At 34.8% G+C, this 17104-nt stretch overlaps 1 protein-coding gene and 1 long non-coding RNA gene across 3 annotated transcripts in view; one reads left to right on the forward strand and one right to left on the reverse strand.

Moving 5' to 3' along the window:
- Window positions 1-1388: 1388 nt before the first annotated feature.
- On the reverse strand, window positions 1389-14928 carry wdr45 (WD repeat domain 45). Of its 2 annotated transcripts, none has more exons than XM_087269008.1 (11): window positions 14791-14928; window positions 14575-14702; window positions 11636-11710; window positions 10993-11097; window positions 10557-10662; window positions 7785-7879; window positions 7610-7689; window positions 6132-6340; window positions 3692-3793; window positions 3360-3505; window positions 1389-1621 (listed from the first exon to the last, which is right to left on the reverse strand). In XM_087269008.1, the coding sequence occupies exons 2-11, from the start codon at window positions 14621-14623 to the stop codon at window positions 1512-1514; spliced, it is 1077 nt and encodes a 358-aa protein (XP_087125134.1). In that variant the 5' UTR covers window positions 14624-14702; window positions 14791-14928; the 3' UTR covers window positions 1389-1511.
- Window positions 4772-17104, forward strand: part of LOC141376480 (uncharacterized) — a 56597-nt gene continuing 44264 nt past the window's right edge. The window contains exon 1 of the long non-coding RNA XR_015501627.1: window positions 4772-5009. This is a non-coding gene — a long non-coding RNA (uncharacterized LOC141376480). The remainder of the gene's footprint in view (window positions 5010-17104) is intronic.

The following is a 17104-nucleotide window of genomic DNA, read 5'->3' on the forward strand; positions in this document are numbered from 1 at the left end:
ATTCAAAGATGCTCTTCTGAAGACCTCGGTTGTAGTGAGTGCTTATTTGAGTTACTGTTGCCTTTCTATCAGCTGGAACCAGTCTGGCCATTCTTCTCTGATCTCTGAACAAGGCACTTGCGTCCACAGAACTGCCGCTCACTGGATATTTTCTCTTTTTCCAACCATTCTCTGTAAGCCCAAGAGATGGTTGTGCATGAAAATACCAGATCAGCAGTTTTTGAAATACTCAGACCAGCCAATCAACAAGCATGGCATGCTCAAAATCACTTAAATCCCCACTTAAAGCAGCAGGTGTACCTACAGGTGTACCTAATTTATTGGCCGGTGAGTGTTTATATACAGTTGAGGTCAGAATTATTCGCCCCAATTGACTTTTTTTTCTTTTTCTTAAATATTTCCCAAATGATGTTTAACAGAGCAAGGAAATTTTCACAGTATGTCTGATAATATTTTTTCTTGTGGAGAAAGTCTTATTTGTTTTATTTCGGCTACAATAAAACCAGTTTTAAATGTTTTTTAAAATCATTTTAAGGTCAATATTATCAGCCCCTTTAAGCTATATATTTTTTTCCGATAGTCTACAGAACAAACCATTATTATACAATAACTTGCCTGATTACCCTAACCTGCCTAGTTACCCTAATTAACCTAGTTAAGCCTTTAAATGTCCCTTTAAGCTGTATAGAAGTGTCTTGAAAAATATCTAGTAAAATATTACACATTATATAATATTATATATACTATATTATTTACTGTCATCATGGCAAAACTAAAATAAATCAGTTTTTAGAAATGAGTTATTAAACTATTATGATTAGAAATGTGTTGAAAAATCTCCCCTAGGTTAAACAGAAAAAGAAAATAAACTGGGGGCTCATAATTCAGGGGGTCTAATAATTCTGACCTCAACTGTATGTATGTGTGTGTGTATGTATATATATATATATATATATATATATATATATATATATATATATATATATATATATATATAATATATACAGAGGTTTTATTTTGTAAACTATTGTATTATTTTTATTCTAAACGAATGGACCATTTTCTAGTCTTACCAACTCTCTGAAATGCTCATAAAATAACACTGGAATAAATTGCACATTACAATATATTTACATCAAACACAGCTATTTTAATCTTTAATATTATTTCCTTTTTTACTGCATATTTTGATCAGACAATCGCAAAGACCTTTTTTTTTTTTTTTTTTTAAAAACCCACAAACCTGAATATATGCAACAAATCATTATAACACTGTCTGTTTCAAATGCTATAAAATGCATTATAGTGCCATTAATGACAAATTCCTCATTCAGAAAAAAGCATGATGAAAAGTCAAAGATGATAAAAGGTTCAAAAGAACGATTAGAGACGGATAAGATAAGCGTTTACTCACACAGACTGATATATACATGTGATTATACAAGGCAATAACAGAAACTCACAGACATGAGCAACAGGAGCATTCAGAACTCTATTATTTTACATGATTTTCAGAAGTCATCGTCATCACAGATGTCCAGATAAACGTCAAAAGCCTCACGGTTGCAGTTTCCGTCCGGGGTGAAAACGTATTTGTGGAACGTCCCGTCAACACATATGGCTAAAAACACACACACATGATTAATAAGAGTGATCAATTTAGTTTACGATGTTTTATGTTTTATTAAATTTTGAAATCATGATTCGGACAGTTTTGAATAGGTAATATAGACACTTAAATATAAAAATAATGATTAATTTATTAGAAATTATGACAAAATTTGAATTGTTTCAGGCAATTAATATCAATAATTATTATTATTTTCATAATTATATATATATAATTTATTTATTTATTAAAGTGCATGATGAATCTTCAGCAAATGCCTCAATTATTGTTTAAATGATTCATTATTGGATGAATGAACTCATTGAACAGATTTCTTAACAACAAAGTCTGCAAACGCTTCATTATTGGATGATTCCGCATTTTTTATAATGAAATTTATGCGCAAATAAGTCTTTAATTGTATGAGTTAGCTTTTTTTTGTTGCTGATTTTAAGAAAATGACTCACCAATTTCTTCATTACTGTATGAATCAACTTTTTACAAACAAATCTCCTGATCAATTTATTCAATGACTCCCTTATAAAGTCTTCAAATGCTTCAATAGTGAATGAATCAGTGTTTTTATTATTTACATATCTCAAATAAATGACTCGGTGACTCACTTGAAGTGCTCAAATGCATTATTACTGGATGATTCAGGTTCTTAAACAAATCTCTTAAATGGATGATTTACTGAAGTCTTCAAATGGTGGTTTGGAAATTAGAATTGTTTGACAAATCTCAAGCAAATGTCTCAATGGCTCACTTATAAATATATTTACAAATATTTACTTCAATGACTCCTTCAAAAAGTCTTCAAATGCTTATCGAATGACTCAATGACTCACTGGTAAAAGGTTCAAATGCTCCATAAATGAATGATTCTGTTTTTATTTTTAAACAAATCAAGCAAATGACTCAATGACTCAGCCATAAAATATTTAATCATCATTGCTGGATGAATCAGCATTTTTGAACAAATCTCTTTAATGGATGATTCACTGACGTCTTAAAATGGCTCATTAGTGGAGAAATTAGCGATGTTACCAAATCTCTGGCAAATGATTTAATGACTTAATGGATGAATCAGTGTTCTAAACAAATCTGTTGAATTCATGATTCACTGGATCCCTCAAAGTCTTTAAATGGCTAACTAGTGGAGCATTTTTTTAAACAAATCTTACTTATAAAGTGTTGAAATGCTTAGTGGCTAAGTCAGAGTTTTCAAAATGAATCTCCTTAACTAGTGATTCAGTGATTCCCTTAATAAGTCTTCAAATGCTTCACAACTCCTGAGCAAATGACTCAGTGATTCACTCCTAAATGTTTCAAATACTTCATTATTGGATGATTCACCTGTAAAGTCTTTAAATATAACAATTCTGGATGAACCAGTATTTTTGAACAAATTGATTAAAAAGATTATTCACTGAATCTCTTATTAAAGTTTTCAAATGATTCATTAGTGGAGGAATTAGTAGTTTGAACAAATCTCAAGCAAATGATTCAGTGACTTAATAGATGAATCAGAGTTTTGAACAAATCTCTAGAATGAATGAATCACTGAATGATTAATTAGTGGAAGAATTAGCATTCGCTGACTTGAGCATTTATAAACAAATCTCTTGATGATGTTGGCATTTAGGAACAGGATCGTGTAAATGTTTGAATCAAGATCCCAATCTCCTAATTAATTAACAGCCGCTCTGATGAGGATTTGTTTAAAGGTCTAGAAATGAAGCCCACGTACCAATAACAGAGTTGACGTTTTTGGAGGTGTTCTTCCCGAAGGCGCAGATACACGCGCACTCTGCAGGAACTGTGAAGTTGGCCAGAGACCACTGACTGTCCACATACTGACCGATGACTGGACCGACCTTACCCACACGAGCCAAACTAAAGGAAATACACACACACACACACACACACACACACACACACACACACACACACACACACACACACACACACACACACACACACACACACACACACACACACACACACACATAAACCATCACTGTGTGTGATGAAGAGTGTAATGAACTGAGTTTATTCCTAAAGCGTGTGTGAAAGTCTTACGCTGAGCGGCGGTTCAGTTTGGTGTCTTTCAGGGCAAATATGTGCACAGTTCCCTTGTCACTCGATGCGCACAGAAAAGAGGAGTCGTGGCTGAAATTAATACTGCAAAACAACAGAATACATAATCAATATTATTAAATGATCTCATTTTCGGTATTCAACTGCTTCCCTTTGGCAGAAGATCTAGAGTCCTAAAGTGTAGGCTGATCGATATAAGACTTGATATCAGTGGGTTTATTTAACAAGAGTTTATTTTAATTGATTTGTTTCATTGTATTATTATTATGGTCTGTATTGTATTATTATAAATGTTTATTGTAAGTTTGCAGCAACATGGTGTCCATAACACCTTTTCTAACTCGCCTAGTTAAACTAATTAACCTAGTTAAGCCTTTAAATGGCACTTTAAGCTGAAAACTAATCTCTTGTAAAAATACTAATACAATATTATTTATTGTTATCATAGCAAAGTACGAGTTATTAGAAGGAAGTTATTAACCCCTTCAGACCCTGCGTCCATTACAATGGACATCACATGACATTACATTTTTCTGAAATTTGGAACATAATTCAGGTCTGAAAGGGTTAAAACTACTATGTTAAAAATGTGTTTTACTTAGGAAACTTAGGAAAATATTTTGAAGAAGAATTCAAATTTGACAGTACTGTCGTGTTTTTTCCTGGAAATATTACTTCTAAAGAAGCTGTTGACATGGAATTGAAGCAGATTTTGGTAAAAACTCAAACAATACAAACTTAAAAAAAATACTAAACAATCTGATGAATGAGTTGTGTGTAACTGCACTGGAATGACAGAAGGAGAAAGCGTTGAATACTGAAATGTGTTTAATACATTATTTAAGGGTGCTTTCACATCTGTAGTTCGCTTCATTTGGTCCGGACCAAACGCAATAAATGATACATTGTTGCATCTTCTGCCGTTTTCACACCACACTGCTGGCTTTGGTCCGAACCAGTTGAAACGAACCAAAATGCAGTCGTCTGACAAAATCCACATCTCTCATTGGCCAGATGTTGTTGAACATATTTCCTAAACTGCTTATTGATTGGCCAGAATTCACGTGCGGGAAAATGCCAGTGAACTCCCGCAGGTAAACAAAACCTTTTACTCTGGAGGGACGACTGCGCTGGCTGATTGTATCCCTGCTTTAGAAAAACTATACATTTCGAGAATGAAGCGCGGCCGCGGCTGGAAAACAGTGTAATGCATCGCTCGTCACTTCAGGAAGAGCTGTGAATTAATTTAGCTAAACTGCAACATGGTCATCTTGCGGAAATATTACCAACGATCCATCAGGTAATGTTTTCCCCTCTCTCTCTGTTGGTAAAGCGCTGTCAACAAATATTTTTCCTCCATATCCCATAATGCACAGCGCATCGGCCTACGGCAGCTGGATTAGTCCAAAACGTGTAGTACTTTTTGCGGTTGGACCTGTTTTAGTACAGATCATATTCTCACCACAAACGAACCGCTCCAGGGTTCGTTTAAAATGTATTTTATATTATTTTATAATATTATTAAAATTATTTGGTCCACTTTTGGTGCGCACTCGAGTACCATTGCTGCATTCTCACCTGCCCAAACGAACCGTACCAAAAGGGGAATTGAACTCTAGTGCGATTCAATCTAAATAAATAAGGCAGGTGTGAAAGCACCCTGAAAGGCCTTTTTGGTGACGGCAGCTTAAATACGCCTTTCATATGGAGAATGAAGTCACATGCATTGCTCAGACTTCAACAGTGTCCAAATCTTGATGTTTCTGTGTGTCTCGTCTATAAAATGTGAGCTTTATTTTGTATTCTCTATTGGATTCGGCTCAGGTGATTGGCTGGGCCATTCTACAGCTTGATTTTCTTTCTCTGAAAGCCTCTGAGAGTCTCCTTGGCTGTGTTTTGGATCATTGTCTTGCTGAAATGTCCACCCTGATTTCATCTTCATCCTCCTGCTAATGTAGATGTTGCACTGAAGCAGCTGATATTCATTTACACTGAGGAAGGGCAGATGCTTGCTGAAGAACTATTGAGAGATTTCAGCTGCTGTCTGGGCTTTTATTGCCTTTCTACACCTTCCTTTCTTCATGTGCTCAATACTTTTTCTTTGTGTCATTTCATTTTATTACATATAGCTTCATTTGTGAACGAATTAGATTTATTTTCTATGCATATATAGATTTCTTCAGTTGTTACCAACCTCTGGGGGAAAGTCAACAGCACTCTTAGAAATATGTTTTCTGAGAAAAATGACGTGTTCAATACTTATTTTTCCCACTGTATATATATAATATTTCACCTGGTTGTCAAGGTCTCATATGAATTATTTCATTAAATGATTCATTTCATTAAATGATTCAGTTCAATGAGTTTAAAGCAGCTGATGAGGTCTGCGTGTGTATGTGAGCGAAAGCAGAAGCTGCAGTACCAGTAGAGTGTGGCAGGATCAGTTCCTCTTCGCAGCTCCACCAGTTTGTCCCGTGTGGTGGTGTCGAACAGCCTGATCAGTGTTCCCTTTCTGGAGGCTGATGCCACCACACTGCCCGGCTGATTCAGCTCCAGACATGCGATTTCACTCTGGTGCGCGTTAATGGTGAACGGGGCCGAAGAAGTGCCCGGTTTGGTGTTGGAGAGATCCTGCCAAAAACAACAAAGTTTAAAGGGGCACCTATTATGCAAAAATCACTTTTATACGTAGTTTAACCAGTTAAAATCTGCAGACCCGGAACCCAGTCTGTGACATCATCGTCTTTCGCTTTCAGATTTAAAGTGCTAGCGTTGCACCAGACCCCCTTAAGTGGTTTCATTTGAAAGTGTAGAATCTATATTTTATGCACATATGCGTCACTTTGGTTTTTATTCTACTATATAAAAGTTATTTACACTTAAATACACAGTATTTTGGATACCCGAGGTAGGTATTTTACATTGGTTCATTTTCATATTTTTCTATGACACATGTACAAGTTATAGCTCAAATGAAAGCTCTTGCCGGTGCTCATACAGTTCTAGCATTCTTTTATTGAATTATATTCATATGCCAAACAGTTGACGAATGAATCTCTGTGTTTTCATGGCGCAGAAGTGAAAACAATACATTTATGATCACTAAGCAGCCCCAGATAGCACAGACAGCTGTCATCTCTTACCTTATGCTGTGCGCTTCAGGGCCATTCTCCTCTGTTTTTGAGGTGATGTGCATAAGTAATCCTTTTATATGTCTGATGTGGTCCAAACACAGTGAATTATGTTTGATCAAACAAAAGAATAGTGAAATATGAAAACAAGGATCTGTCTCTGTGGCTTGTACAGCACCTCTCATCAGTTGGAATACAATAACTTCTGCATAGATTATGGTGGAGACATTTGTCTTTTTTCCTATGATTACAGACATGTGCAGGAACCACCAAAATTAATTACAGCACGCTAGACCACACAGAACCTAAAAGGTACACTTTCACATTTGAGTTTATAAAAAAAAAAAAATACAAAAAGCGCCTCTTTTTTTAGGTGTTTATTATAACACAGACGACATATACAGATATTTTAAACACTTTCAATAGTGTTTTATGAAAATTCAAAGGGTTTTCTTTAAAATGATACCAAATTTGTGCATTTACACCTCTGCATGTGGATTTGGGAAGCGTTTAAATTTGGGTAGGCAAAATCCAGGCGAAATCCTAAAATAGCAGCAGCAGCAGTGTGTGAAGATAAGCAGCATCTAATAGTGAACATGTATTGATTTAATTTTTTTTAATCATACTTGATTAAAACAGTCTGCAGAAACACTTTGATTAACATTCTCCCTTTGTACTCGTCATCAGATGAGGAAAGCCATGATTGTTTTCATGGCAAGGTTGACATTTGCATGGAGTTGCTCATCAGTGTGCTGGTTAAAACTCTTACCACTAACTGCAGACTGCCGCATTTGTGTCCGGGGAACACCAGCAGCTGTTTTTCCAGACTGGGACACAAATCACACAAACCTACAGACGCAGAAACACAGAGATGAAAATGAACAGCTGCAGGTTTGTGTTGCAGATGTTCACGACGGTTCAAATGCAGATGCTCGCGGGTTTACCTTTAGGATTATCACGAGTGTCAAACTCAAACAGCTTCACAGGGTTATCCGGGAAGCTGTACACGTAGATCCGGTTCTTCAGGATGATGATGATTCTTCAGATATGAGGACAGAAAAGGAGAAGTTATTAATTAAAGCAGCGGTATACATGAGGTGGTCATGCTATGTTTACTGAGATTATTTATTAATATTATTATTATGGTTAGATGAATGCATAAGCTGAACATGAAGCAGATTAAAGACATTTTTTATTAGAATTTTGCTACTTCAAATAAAATAAAAGATTTTATTTTAGTTCACATTTAAGCAAATGAAAAATCGATATATTTCAGCTAAACATTTTGGTGTAGAAAGAACTAAACCTAAAATAAAAATGTTATAAAAAACTATGGCGAGGCAGTGGCACAGTAGGTAGTGCTGTCGCCTCACAGCAAGAAGGTTGCTGGTTCGAACCTCAGCTCAGTTGGCGTTTCTGTGTGGAGTTTGCATGTTCTCTCCGTGTTGGTTTCCTCCGGGTGCTCCGGTTTCCCCCACAGTCCAAACACATGCGGTACAGGTGAATTGGGTACGCTAAATTGTCCACAGTGTATGAGTGTGTGTGGATGTTTCCCAGAGATAGGTTGCGGCTGGAAGGGCATCCGCTGCGTAAAAACTAGCTGGATAAGTTGGCGGTTCATTCCGCTGTGGCGACCCCGGATTAATAAAGGGACTAAGCCGACAAGAAAATGAATGAATGAATAAAAACTATAATGATTATGTTATTAAAAACAATATGCTGACTGGGGTTTTCCCCTTTATAAATGTGTGTAGATTCATTTTAAAGTTTCTATATACAATTGAAGTCAGAATTATTAGCCCCCCTAAATTATTAGACTCCCTGTTTATTTTTTCCCCAATTTCTGTTTAACAGAGAGCAGATTTCTTCCACACATTTCTAATCTTAATAGTTTTAATAACTAATTTCTAATAACTGATTTATTTTATCTTTGCCATGATGACAGTAAATAATATTTGACTAGATATTCTTCAAGACACTTCTATACAGCTTAAAGTGACATTTAAAGTCTTAACTAGGCTAATTAGGTTAACTAGGCAGTTTAGGATAATAAGGTAAGTTATTGTATAATGATGGTTTGTTCTGTAGACAGTCGGAAAAAAAAATTTGCTTAAAGGGGTTAACAATTTTTACCTTAAAATGGTGTTTAAAAAATGTAAAACTGCTTTTATTCTAGCCGAAATGAAACAAATAAGACTTTCTCCAAAAGAAAAAATATTATAGGAAATACTGTGAAAAATTCTTTGCTCTGTTAAACATCATTTGGGAAATATTTGAAAAAGAGTAAAAAATTCAAAGGGGGGCGAATAATTCTGACTTCAACTGTATATGTGAATATTCCTTAAATTATGCCTCAATATCAAACGTTGATGATGTGTCTCAGTTTTCAGAGATGTTTTTATTAATTTAATATGGTATTCAACTTCTTCCTATGCATTAATAGTGTTAAAACTATTACTAAATACTAATTTGTTTATATATATATTTTTTTTTCTCCTGATTTGCATATTGTGGTTTTGCTATAATTAATGTTATTTATGTCTGAAATGATACCTGTAATTGCAAGAGGAAGATATTAAAGAAAACATGAATGAAAATGGGCAACATGGTAGCTCAGTGGGTAGCACAATCGCCTCACAGCAAAAATGTCGCTGGTGCGAGTCCCGGCTTGGCCAGTTTGCATGGAGTTTGCATGTTCTCCCTGTTGGCGTGGGTTTCCTCAGGGTGCTCCGGTTTGCCTCACAAGTCCAAACACATGCGGTACAGGTAAATTGGGTAGGCTAAATTGTTCGTTGTGTATGTGTGTGAATGAGTGTGTAAGTATGGATGTTTCCCAGTGATGGGTTGCAGCTGGAAGGGCATCCGCTGCGTAAAACATATGTTGGATAAGTTGGCGGTTCATTCCACTGTGGCAACCTCATATTAATAAAGGGACTACTCTAAAGGAAAATTAATAAATGATTGAATGGAAATGAACATAATAAATCAACAATAATGTACACTTATGTTATTGCTGCAGAAAAAAAACTAAATCTAAATAAAAGTATAAAGATTAAGTATATAAATATGTGATTTAGAATCAGCTATAAATATACATGTTTTGTAGCTAAATAGATGTTAGCTGAAATAAAAAAACTCATTTTATCTAAGCTAAAATGTGCAAGAAACCATTTAACCCCAGTAATTGTGAGTTCACAGCAAGTATCACACTGATTTAAGTGTACATTTTTAAGTAAAAGCAAATATACTCCAATAATAGTTTCACTTGATTCATTTTCCTTCGGCTTAGTCCATTTATTCATCAGGAGCCGCCAACTATTCTAGCACGTTTTATGCAGCGGATGCCCTTCCAGCCACAACCCAGTACTAGGAGCAACCCATACACACTCATTCACCCACACTCATACACTACAGCTAATTTAGTTAATCAGTTCCCCTATAGCGCATGTGATTTTACTGTGGGGGAAACCGAAGCACCCAGAGGAAACCCACACCAACACGGGGAGAACATGCAAACTCCACACAGAAATGCCAACTGACCTAGCTGGGACTAGAACCAGCAACCTTCTTTCTGTGAGGTGATAGTGCTAAGACAGTGCAGCCAGCAATGTAATATTTCTCATTTTTATTTAGCTCAACCTCACATACTAAAATAATTAGCACTAAATACATTATACACATATTTACAAACAACAAAAACACACAGAAAGTCTTACTTGTCGTGTCTCATGCGCACTGCCAGCACTGGTTTAGTGAACGTGAACTCAAGAACAAGTTTATCCTTCGGGTCTCGAACTTCTCGAGCATCGTCCCATATCAATACTGCCAAAAAACATTCAATAAAGTAGATAACCAGTTATTACATCTTCAAAACTCATTTAAATGACACCTTTACTCACCGTTCCCTTGTTACAAACCTGCCTGAGCTTCTATCTTCAGTTCAACACAAAAGAAGATATTTTGAAGAATGTTGGAAATCGGAAACCACCGACTTCCATAGTAGGAAAAATAAACACTACAGAAGTCAATGGTTACCAGTTTCTAACATTCTTTAAAATATCTTCTTTTGTGTTCAACAGAAGAAAGAAACAATAGGTTTGTAACAATTAAATCGTGAGAAAATGATGACAGACTTTTTTTAATGGATTTTACCTGAAATCTCAGAGAATTTGGGGTTGACGCCGCCGCCGACCACAGCCAGCAGGTTTGAGCGATGAAGCATTGAACACAGAGCGATGCTGCCAACCTGCTCATGATCTACACACACAAACACACACAAAATCACATGCACACATGTGAGTGTACACAGACGCACGCACACACAACATATACACACACACACATACACACGCACATACAATCGCACACACGAGTGTACACAGACGACAGCACACACAAATACATACTCACGCAAATGCACATACAAACGCACATGCGTACACACAAACATGCAAATGCACGCACAAACATGCACACGCACACACAAAAAAAACACAATATACATACATATGCACACACACAGACACACACACCAACGTGCGCACACACGGAAACACACAACATTAGAGAGACAGAGGGAGAGAGTTAGGAGTTTATGGTCTTATCAGCATCTCTGGATATGTCATGGCACAAGCAGATCAAATTCACAAACATTTGAACCTAAATAACACTTTTCTATAATAAAAAGACTTAGAACAAATATCATTAAACTAATATTTTATAAATAATACATACAATAACAATCTAAAACACACACACACACACACACACACACGAGGCGACTGATGTGCTTTACCTAAATGCCCTTTCTCCATTAAAGGCTCCACGTTATAAATGCGAACGCCCGTCTCCATGGCACAGCAGAAACAACCTGAATAACAGTACAGAAGTAGATAGAGTTATTATTAATCATTATTAATAATAATAAAGACAGAAAACTGCTGTATTCTTTTTTTAAGTTGACTTAACACCACATTTAGGCTTTTACAAAATCCACTTCATTTCGTTTACCTTGCTTTGAGTTGATATAATACATGTATAATTTTTATTATTAATAATATTTTAGTATTAGTAGAAGCAGACATATTTTTGACTGAAATAGTTAAGAGTTTATTTTTAAGCATTGCTGCTGTAAAATGTATATGAATTGGGTAGGCTAAATTGTTCGTAGTGTACGAGTGTGAATGAGCGTGTATGGAGGTTTCCCAGTGATGGGTTGCAGCTGGAAGGGCATCCACTGCGTAAACATGTGCTGGTCAAGTTGGTGGTTCATTCCGCTGTGGCAACCCCAGCCAAAAAGAAAATGAATGAATGAATGAATGTATGAATGAATGTATGTATGTATGTATATATATATATATATATATATATATATATATATATATATATATATATATATATATATATATATATATATATATATATATATATATATACAGTGGAAGTCAGAATTATTCCCCACCCCCCCCCCCCCCCCCGTTTATTTTTTTTTTCCAATTTCTGTTTAACAGAGAGCAGATTTCTACAACACATTTCTACTCATAATAGTTTTAATAACTCATCTCTAATAAATGATTTATTTTATCTTTGCCATGATGACAGCACATAATATTTTACTAGATATTTTTCAAGAAACTTTTATACAGCTTAAAGTGACATTTAAAGGCTTAACTAGGTTAATTAGGTTAACTAGGCACGTTAGGGTATAACAAATGTTCTGTAGATTATCGAAAAAATTAGTTTAAAGAGGCTAATAATTTTGTCCCAAAAATGTTCTTTTAAAAATTAAAAACTGCTTTTATTCTAGCCGAAATAAAACAAATAAGACTTTCTCCAGAAGAAAAAATATTATCAGACATACTGTGAAAGTTTTCTTGCTCTGTTAAAAATAATTTGGGAAATATTTAAAAAAATAAAAAAATAAATAAAAAATCAAAAGGGGGCTAAAAATTCTGACTTCAACTGTATATGCCAACTGACCCAGTTGCGACTCAAACCAGCCACCTTCTTGCGTTATTATATTTAACAATTTGCAGGCAGCACGGTGGCTCAGCGTTTAACACTGTGGCCTCACAGCAAGAAGGTCGCTGGTTCGACTCCCGGCTGGCCAAGTTGGCATTTCTCTATGGAGTTTGCATGTTCTCCCCCTGTAGGCGTGGGTTTCCTCCGGGTGCTCCGGTTTCCCCACAGTCCAAACACATGCGCTATATGATGAACTAAATTGGCAATTGTGTATGAGTGTGTATGTGAATGAGTGTGTATGGGTGTTTCCTAGTACTGGGCTGCGGCTGGAAGGGCATCCGCTGTGTAAAACATATGCTGGATAAGTTTGTGCTGTCACTGATTATGTTTATTCACTTTTCTATATTTTCAAATTTTAGATTTTAATTTTAGATTTAAAAAAAGTAATTTTTTGTGTGTATATTTTTATTTAGCGTTTTTTCATACTGTTTTTCGGAGGTGTGGGTAAGTCTCGTCAAACTTGACAACTACACAACATTTGTAACCAAATAAACACATTTGTATTCATAGTACAATTAAAAGAAAATAGGAAAATCTTCATTATTGATAAACAAAGTTGTAAAACTAATTTAAGGAGAATTAAATTCAATATATATCAAAATACATGTATGCACAATTTACTGTAAAAGTAACTTAATTAATTTGGTAATTGAATATACAGTATAAAGTATTGTTCATTCATTCATTTTCCTTCCGCTGAGTCCCTTTACTAATCAGGGGTCACCACAGCGGAATTAACTAACAACTTATCCAGCATATGTTTTACACAGCGGATGCCCTCCCAGCTGCAACCCAGTACTAGGAAACACCCATACATTTTTCTTGCCTAGAAAATTCTTCTTGATTTAAGAATTGTGAGATATTTAGACTAAAAACAAGACAAAAAATCTAAGTAACAAAAGCATTTTTTTGCAGTGCACTAATTTGCATTACATTAAGACTCTAAGCACAACAACTAGTTTGCTTCACAACAAAATATTATATTACAATAAAGAACTTAATGTTAATTATTTGACATTTTAAAGCAATAAACGATGTCCAGTTGAAAAGTATATATAGTATATAAAAGTATATTTATAACAGTCAAGAAAGAACGTTTGATATTGAGGCATAATTTAAGGAATATTCACATATACAGTTGAAGTCAGAATTATTAGCCCCCCTTTGAATTTTTTACTCTTTTTCAAATATTTCCCAAATGATGTTGAACATATTCAGGAATTTTTCACAGTATTTCCTATAATATTTTTTCTGTAGGAGAAAATCTTATTTGTTTTATTTCTGCTAGAATAAAAGCAGTTTTAATTTTTTTAAAAGCCATTTTAAGGTCAATATTATTAACTTTTAAGCAATATTTGTTTTCAATTGTCTCCAGAACAAACCACTGTTATACAATGACTTGGCTAATTACCCTAACTTTACCCTAATTCACCTAGTTAAGCCTTTAAATGTCACTTTAAGTTGAATACTAGTGTCTTGAAGAATATTTAGTCAAATATTATGTGCTGTCATCATGGCAAAGATAAAATAAATCAGTTATTAGATAATTAGAAATGAGTTATTAAAATTATTATGACTAGAAATGTGTTGAACAAAATCTTCTCTCCATTAAAAAGAAATTGGGGAAAATAATCAGGAAGGCAAATAATTCACACTTCCTCTGTAGATCCTCATCATTATCTGTGCTGCAGTGTGTTGATTTGCAGGACTCACTCTGGTCCTGGTTGAACTGCAGGCTGTTGACTCCTCTCTGCTGGGCCATGATGACCGAGAACAGCTCACAGAAGACTTCTCTGCAGTTTATTCTCTAGATTTGATCCTCCTGGATGAGCAGAAATCAGCTATTTCATGTAATAATAACAACCATAAGAACACGAGAAAACGGCTTCCGTTTACAGTATAATGAGTTTGTCGCGACTTAACACTTACCATAAGATAGCGAAAAGTCCCCGGTAAAGATCAGTAAGTAAACGAAAAATGAGTTTATACTGTTTTTGAAGTCTGATCGCTCATATTAGGCAACATCTGCCCGATGTTGTTGTTATTGTCGCTGGTTTCTTCTTCTATGTTAGGGATGATCATTCGGGATGTTGAACTGCGCATGTGCGCCTCTGCTGGTCTGGAGATTAGTGGTACCACGGAGAAGCCCCTTCCCGCCAAAATAAATAAATAAATAAATAAATAAATAAATAAATAAATAAATAAATAAATAAAGTCAGAATTTAGAGTTATAAAGTCTGAACTTTCCCAATAAAGGCCTGGAGGTGTATTTGGTTGACACTTTTACTGAAGTGAAATATGAACTAATACAGCCCTTTTAGTTTTAGCCTTACTGGTGTATATATATCTATGCTATGGGCCTTTAAAATGTCATTCAGAGGTGTTTTGCGACAGTTTTTGCCCGTCATGAGGAGTTTTTTTTTGGCCTTCAAAGCGTTAAATGGGTAAATGTGCTGTCGCGTCGTCCATATTTTATTTCAGTCATTGGTCATGGGTCTATGTACGATACTTGTCTGCAGCTCCAAGTACACCACATGAGGGCACTCTTGCAATATGAAACCAATAACAGCTGCAGCAAAATGTAAATCACATCATTGTTACACATATAACAGATTAATAATATAGACTTTTGGAGGAATCACACAACCTACAGCTGATAGTTTCAGGTGCTCTGTTTAACTGCTATTTAGACCCAATGGTGCAAATGGCATAATTAAAAAAGAATAATACAAACGATTTAATAGACAGCCTAGTTCAACTATACATATGTTTACTTTTTAAGAGCGTGATAAACAATAACCAGTCGGATATAGGCTTCATCTGTGATTATGGGCTGCTGCGTATGCCTCTTTAACACTGCATTTAGTCCAACAGGAAACTCAGAATATAACTCAGAATTGCAACTTTATAACTCGAAATTGCGACTTTTTAACTGGGAATTCGGACTTTAAAACTCAGAATTTGGACTTTAACTTGGAATTGCAACTTGGGAATTTGACTTTATAACTGGGAATTCTGACTTTATAACTCGGAATTTGACTTTAAAACTCAGAATTGTGACTATTATTCAGAATTCAGACTTTAAAACTCAAAATTCGGACTTTATAACTGGAAATTGTGACTTCAACTGGGAATTGTGACTTTACAACTCGCAAATGTGACTTTAATTTGGAATTCTGACTTTAAAGAGAGTAATTGAGACTTTAAAACTCGCTATTGTGACTACATAACTCAGAATTGCAACTTTATAACTCGGAATTGTGCCTTTATGACTCAGAATTGGGCCTTTATAACTTGGAATTGCGACTTTAAAACTTGGAATTCGGACTTTTTAACTCGGAATTGTAACTTTATAACACGGAATTGTGACTTTAAAACTCAAAATTGTGACTTTACAACTAAGAATTGTGACTAACTCGGAATTCAAACTTGGAATTGTGACATAAAAACTCGAAATTGCAGCCGTATAACTCAGAATTGTAACTTTATAACTCAGAATTGTAACTTTATAACATGGAATTTCAACTTTGTAACTCAGAATTCTGACTTTAAAACTTGGAATTCAGACTTTATAACTCTGAATTTGGACTATAACTCAGAATTCTGACTATAACTTGGATTTCGGTTTTTATAACTCAGAATTGTAACTTTATAACATGGAATTGCATCTTTATAACTTGGGATTAAACTTCATAACTAAGAATTGCGACTTTAAAACTCAGAATTCAAAGTTTATCCCTCGGAGTTCTGACTTTATGACTTTGGATTTGGACTATAACTTTGAATTCAGACTTTATAAATCGAAATTCTGACTTTAAACTCGGAATTGCAACTTCAAAACTCAGAATTCAGACTTTGTAACTCAGAATTCTGGCTTTAAAACTCGTAATTCTGACTTTATAACTCTGAATTTGGACTATAACACGGAATTCAGACTTTATAACTCAGAATTGTAACTTTATAACTCTGAATTGTAACTTTATAACTCTGAATTGTAACTTTATAACTCTGAATTGTAACTTTATAACTCTGAATTGTAACTTTATAACTCTGAATTGTAACTTTATAACTCTGAATTGTAACTTTATAACTCTGAATTGTAACTTTATAACTCTGAATTGTAACTTTATAACTCTGAATTGTAACTTTATAACTCAAATTGTAACTTTATAACTCTGAATTGTAACTTTATAACTCAGAATTGCGACTTTATAACTCAGAATTGTAACTTCATAACTCTGAA

This window comes from Danio rerio, chromosome 10 (genome assembly GCF_052040795.2).
Source record: "Danio rerio strain M-AB ecotype USA chromosome 10, GRCz13ab, whole genome shotgun sequence".
Lineage (NCBI taxonomy): Eukaryota > Metazoa > Chordata > Actinopteri > Cypriniformes > Danionidae > Danio > Danio rerio.

What these genes read in the sequence shown, in the direction of transcription:
- wdr45 (XM_087269008.1), bottom strand. Translation starts at nt 14,623, where the DNA reads ATGGCCCAGCAGAGAGGAGTCAACAGCCTGCAGTTCAACCAGGACCAG. An exon ending in GTGCGCATGAGACACGACAA is followed by an intron (nt 7,880 to 10,556) that starts GTAAGACTTTCT and finishes TCATATCTGAAG; the next exon opens with AATCATCATCATCCTGAAGA. An exon ending in AAACTGAACCGCCGCTCAGC is followed by an intron (nt 3,506 to 3,691) that starts GTAAGACTTTCA and finishes TATTTCCTTTAG; the next exon opens with TTTGGCTCGTGTGGGTAAGG.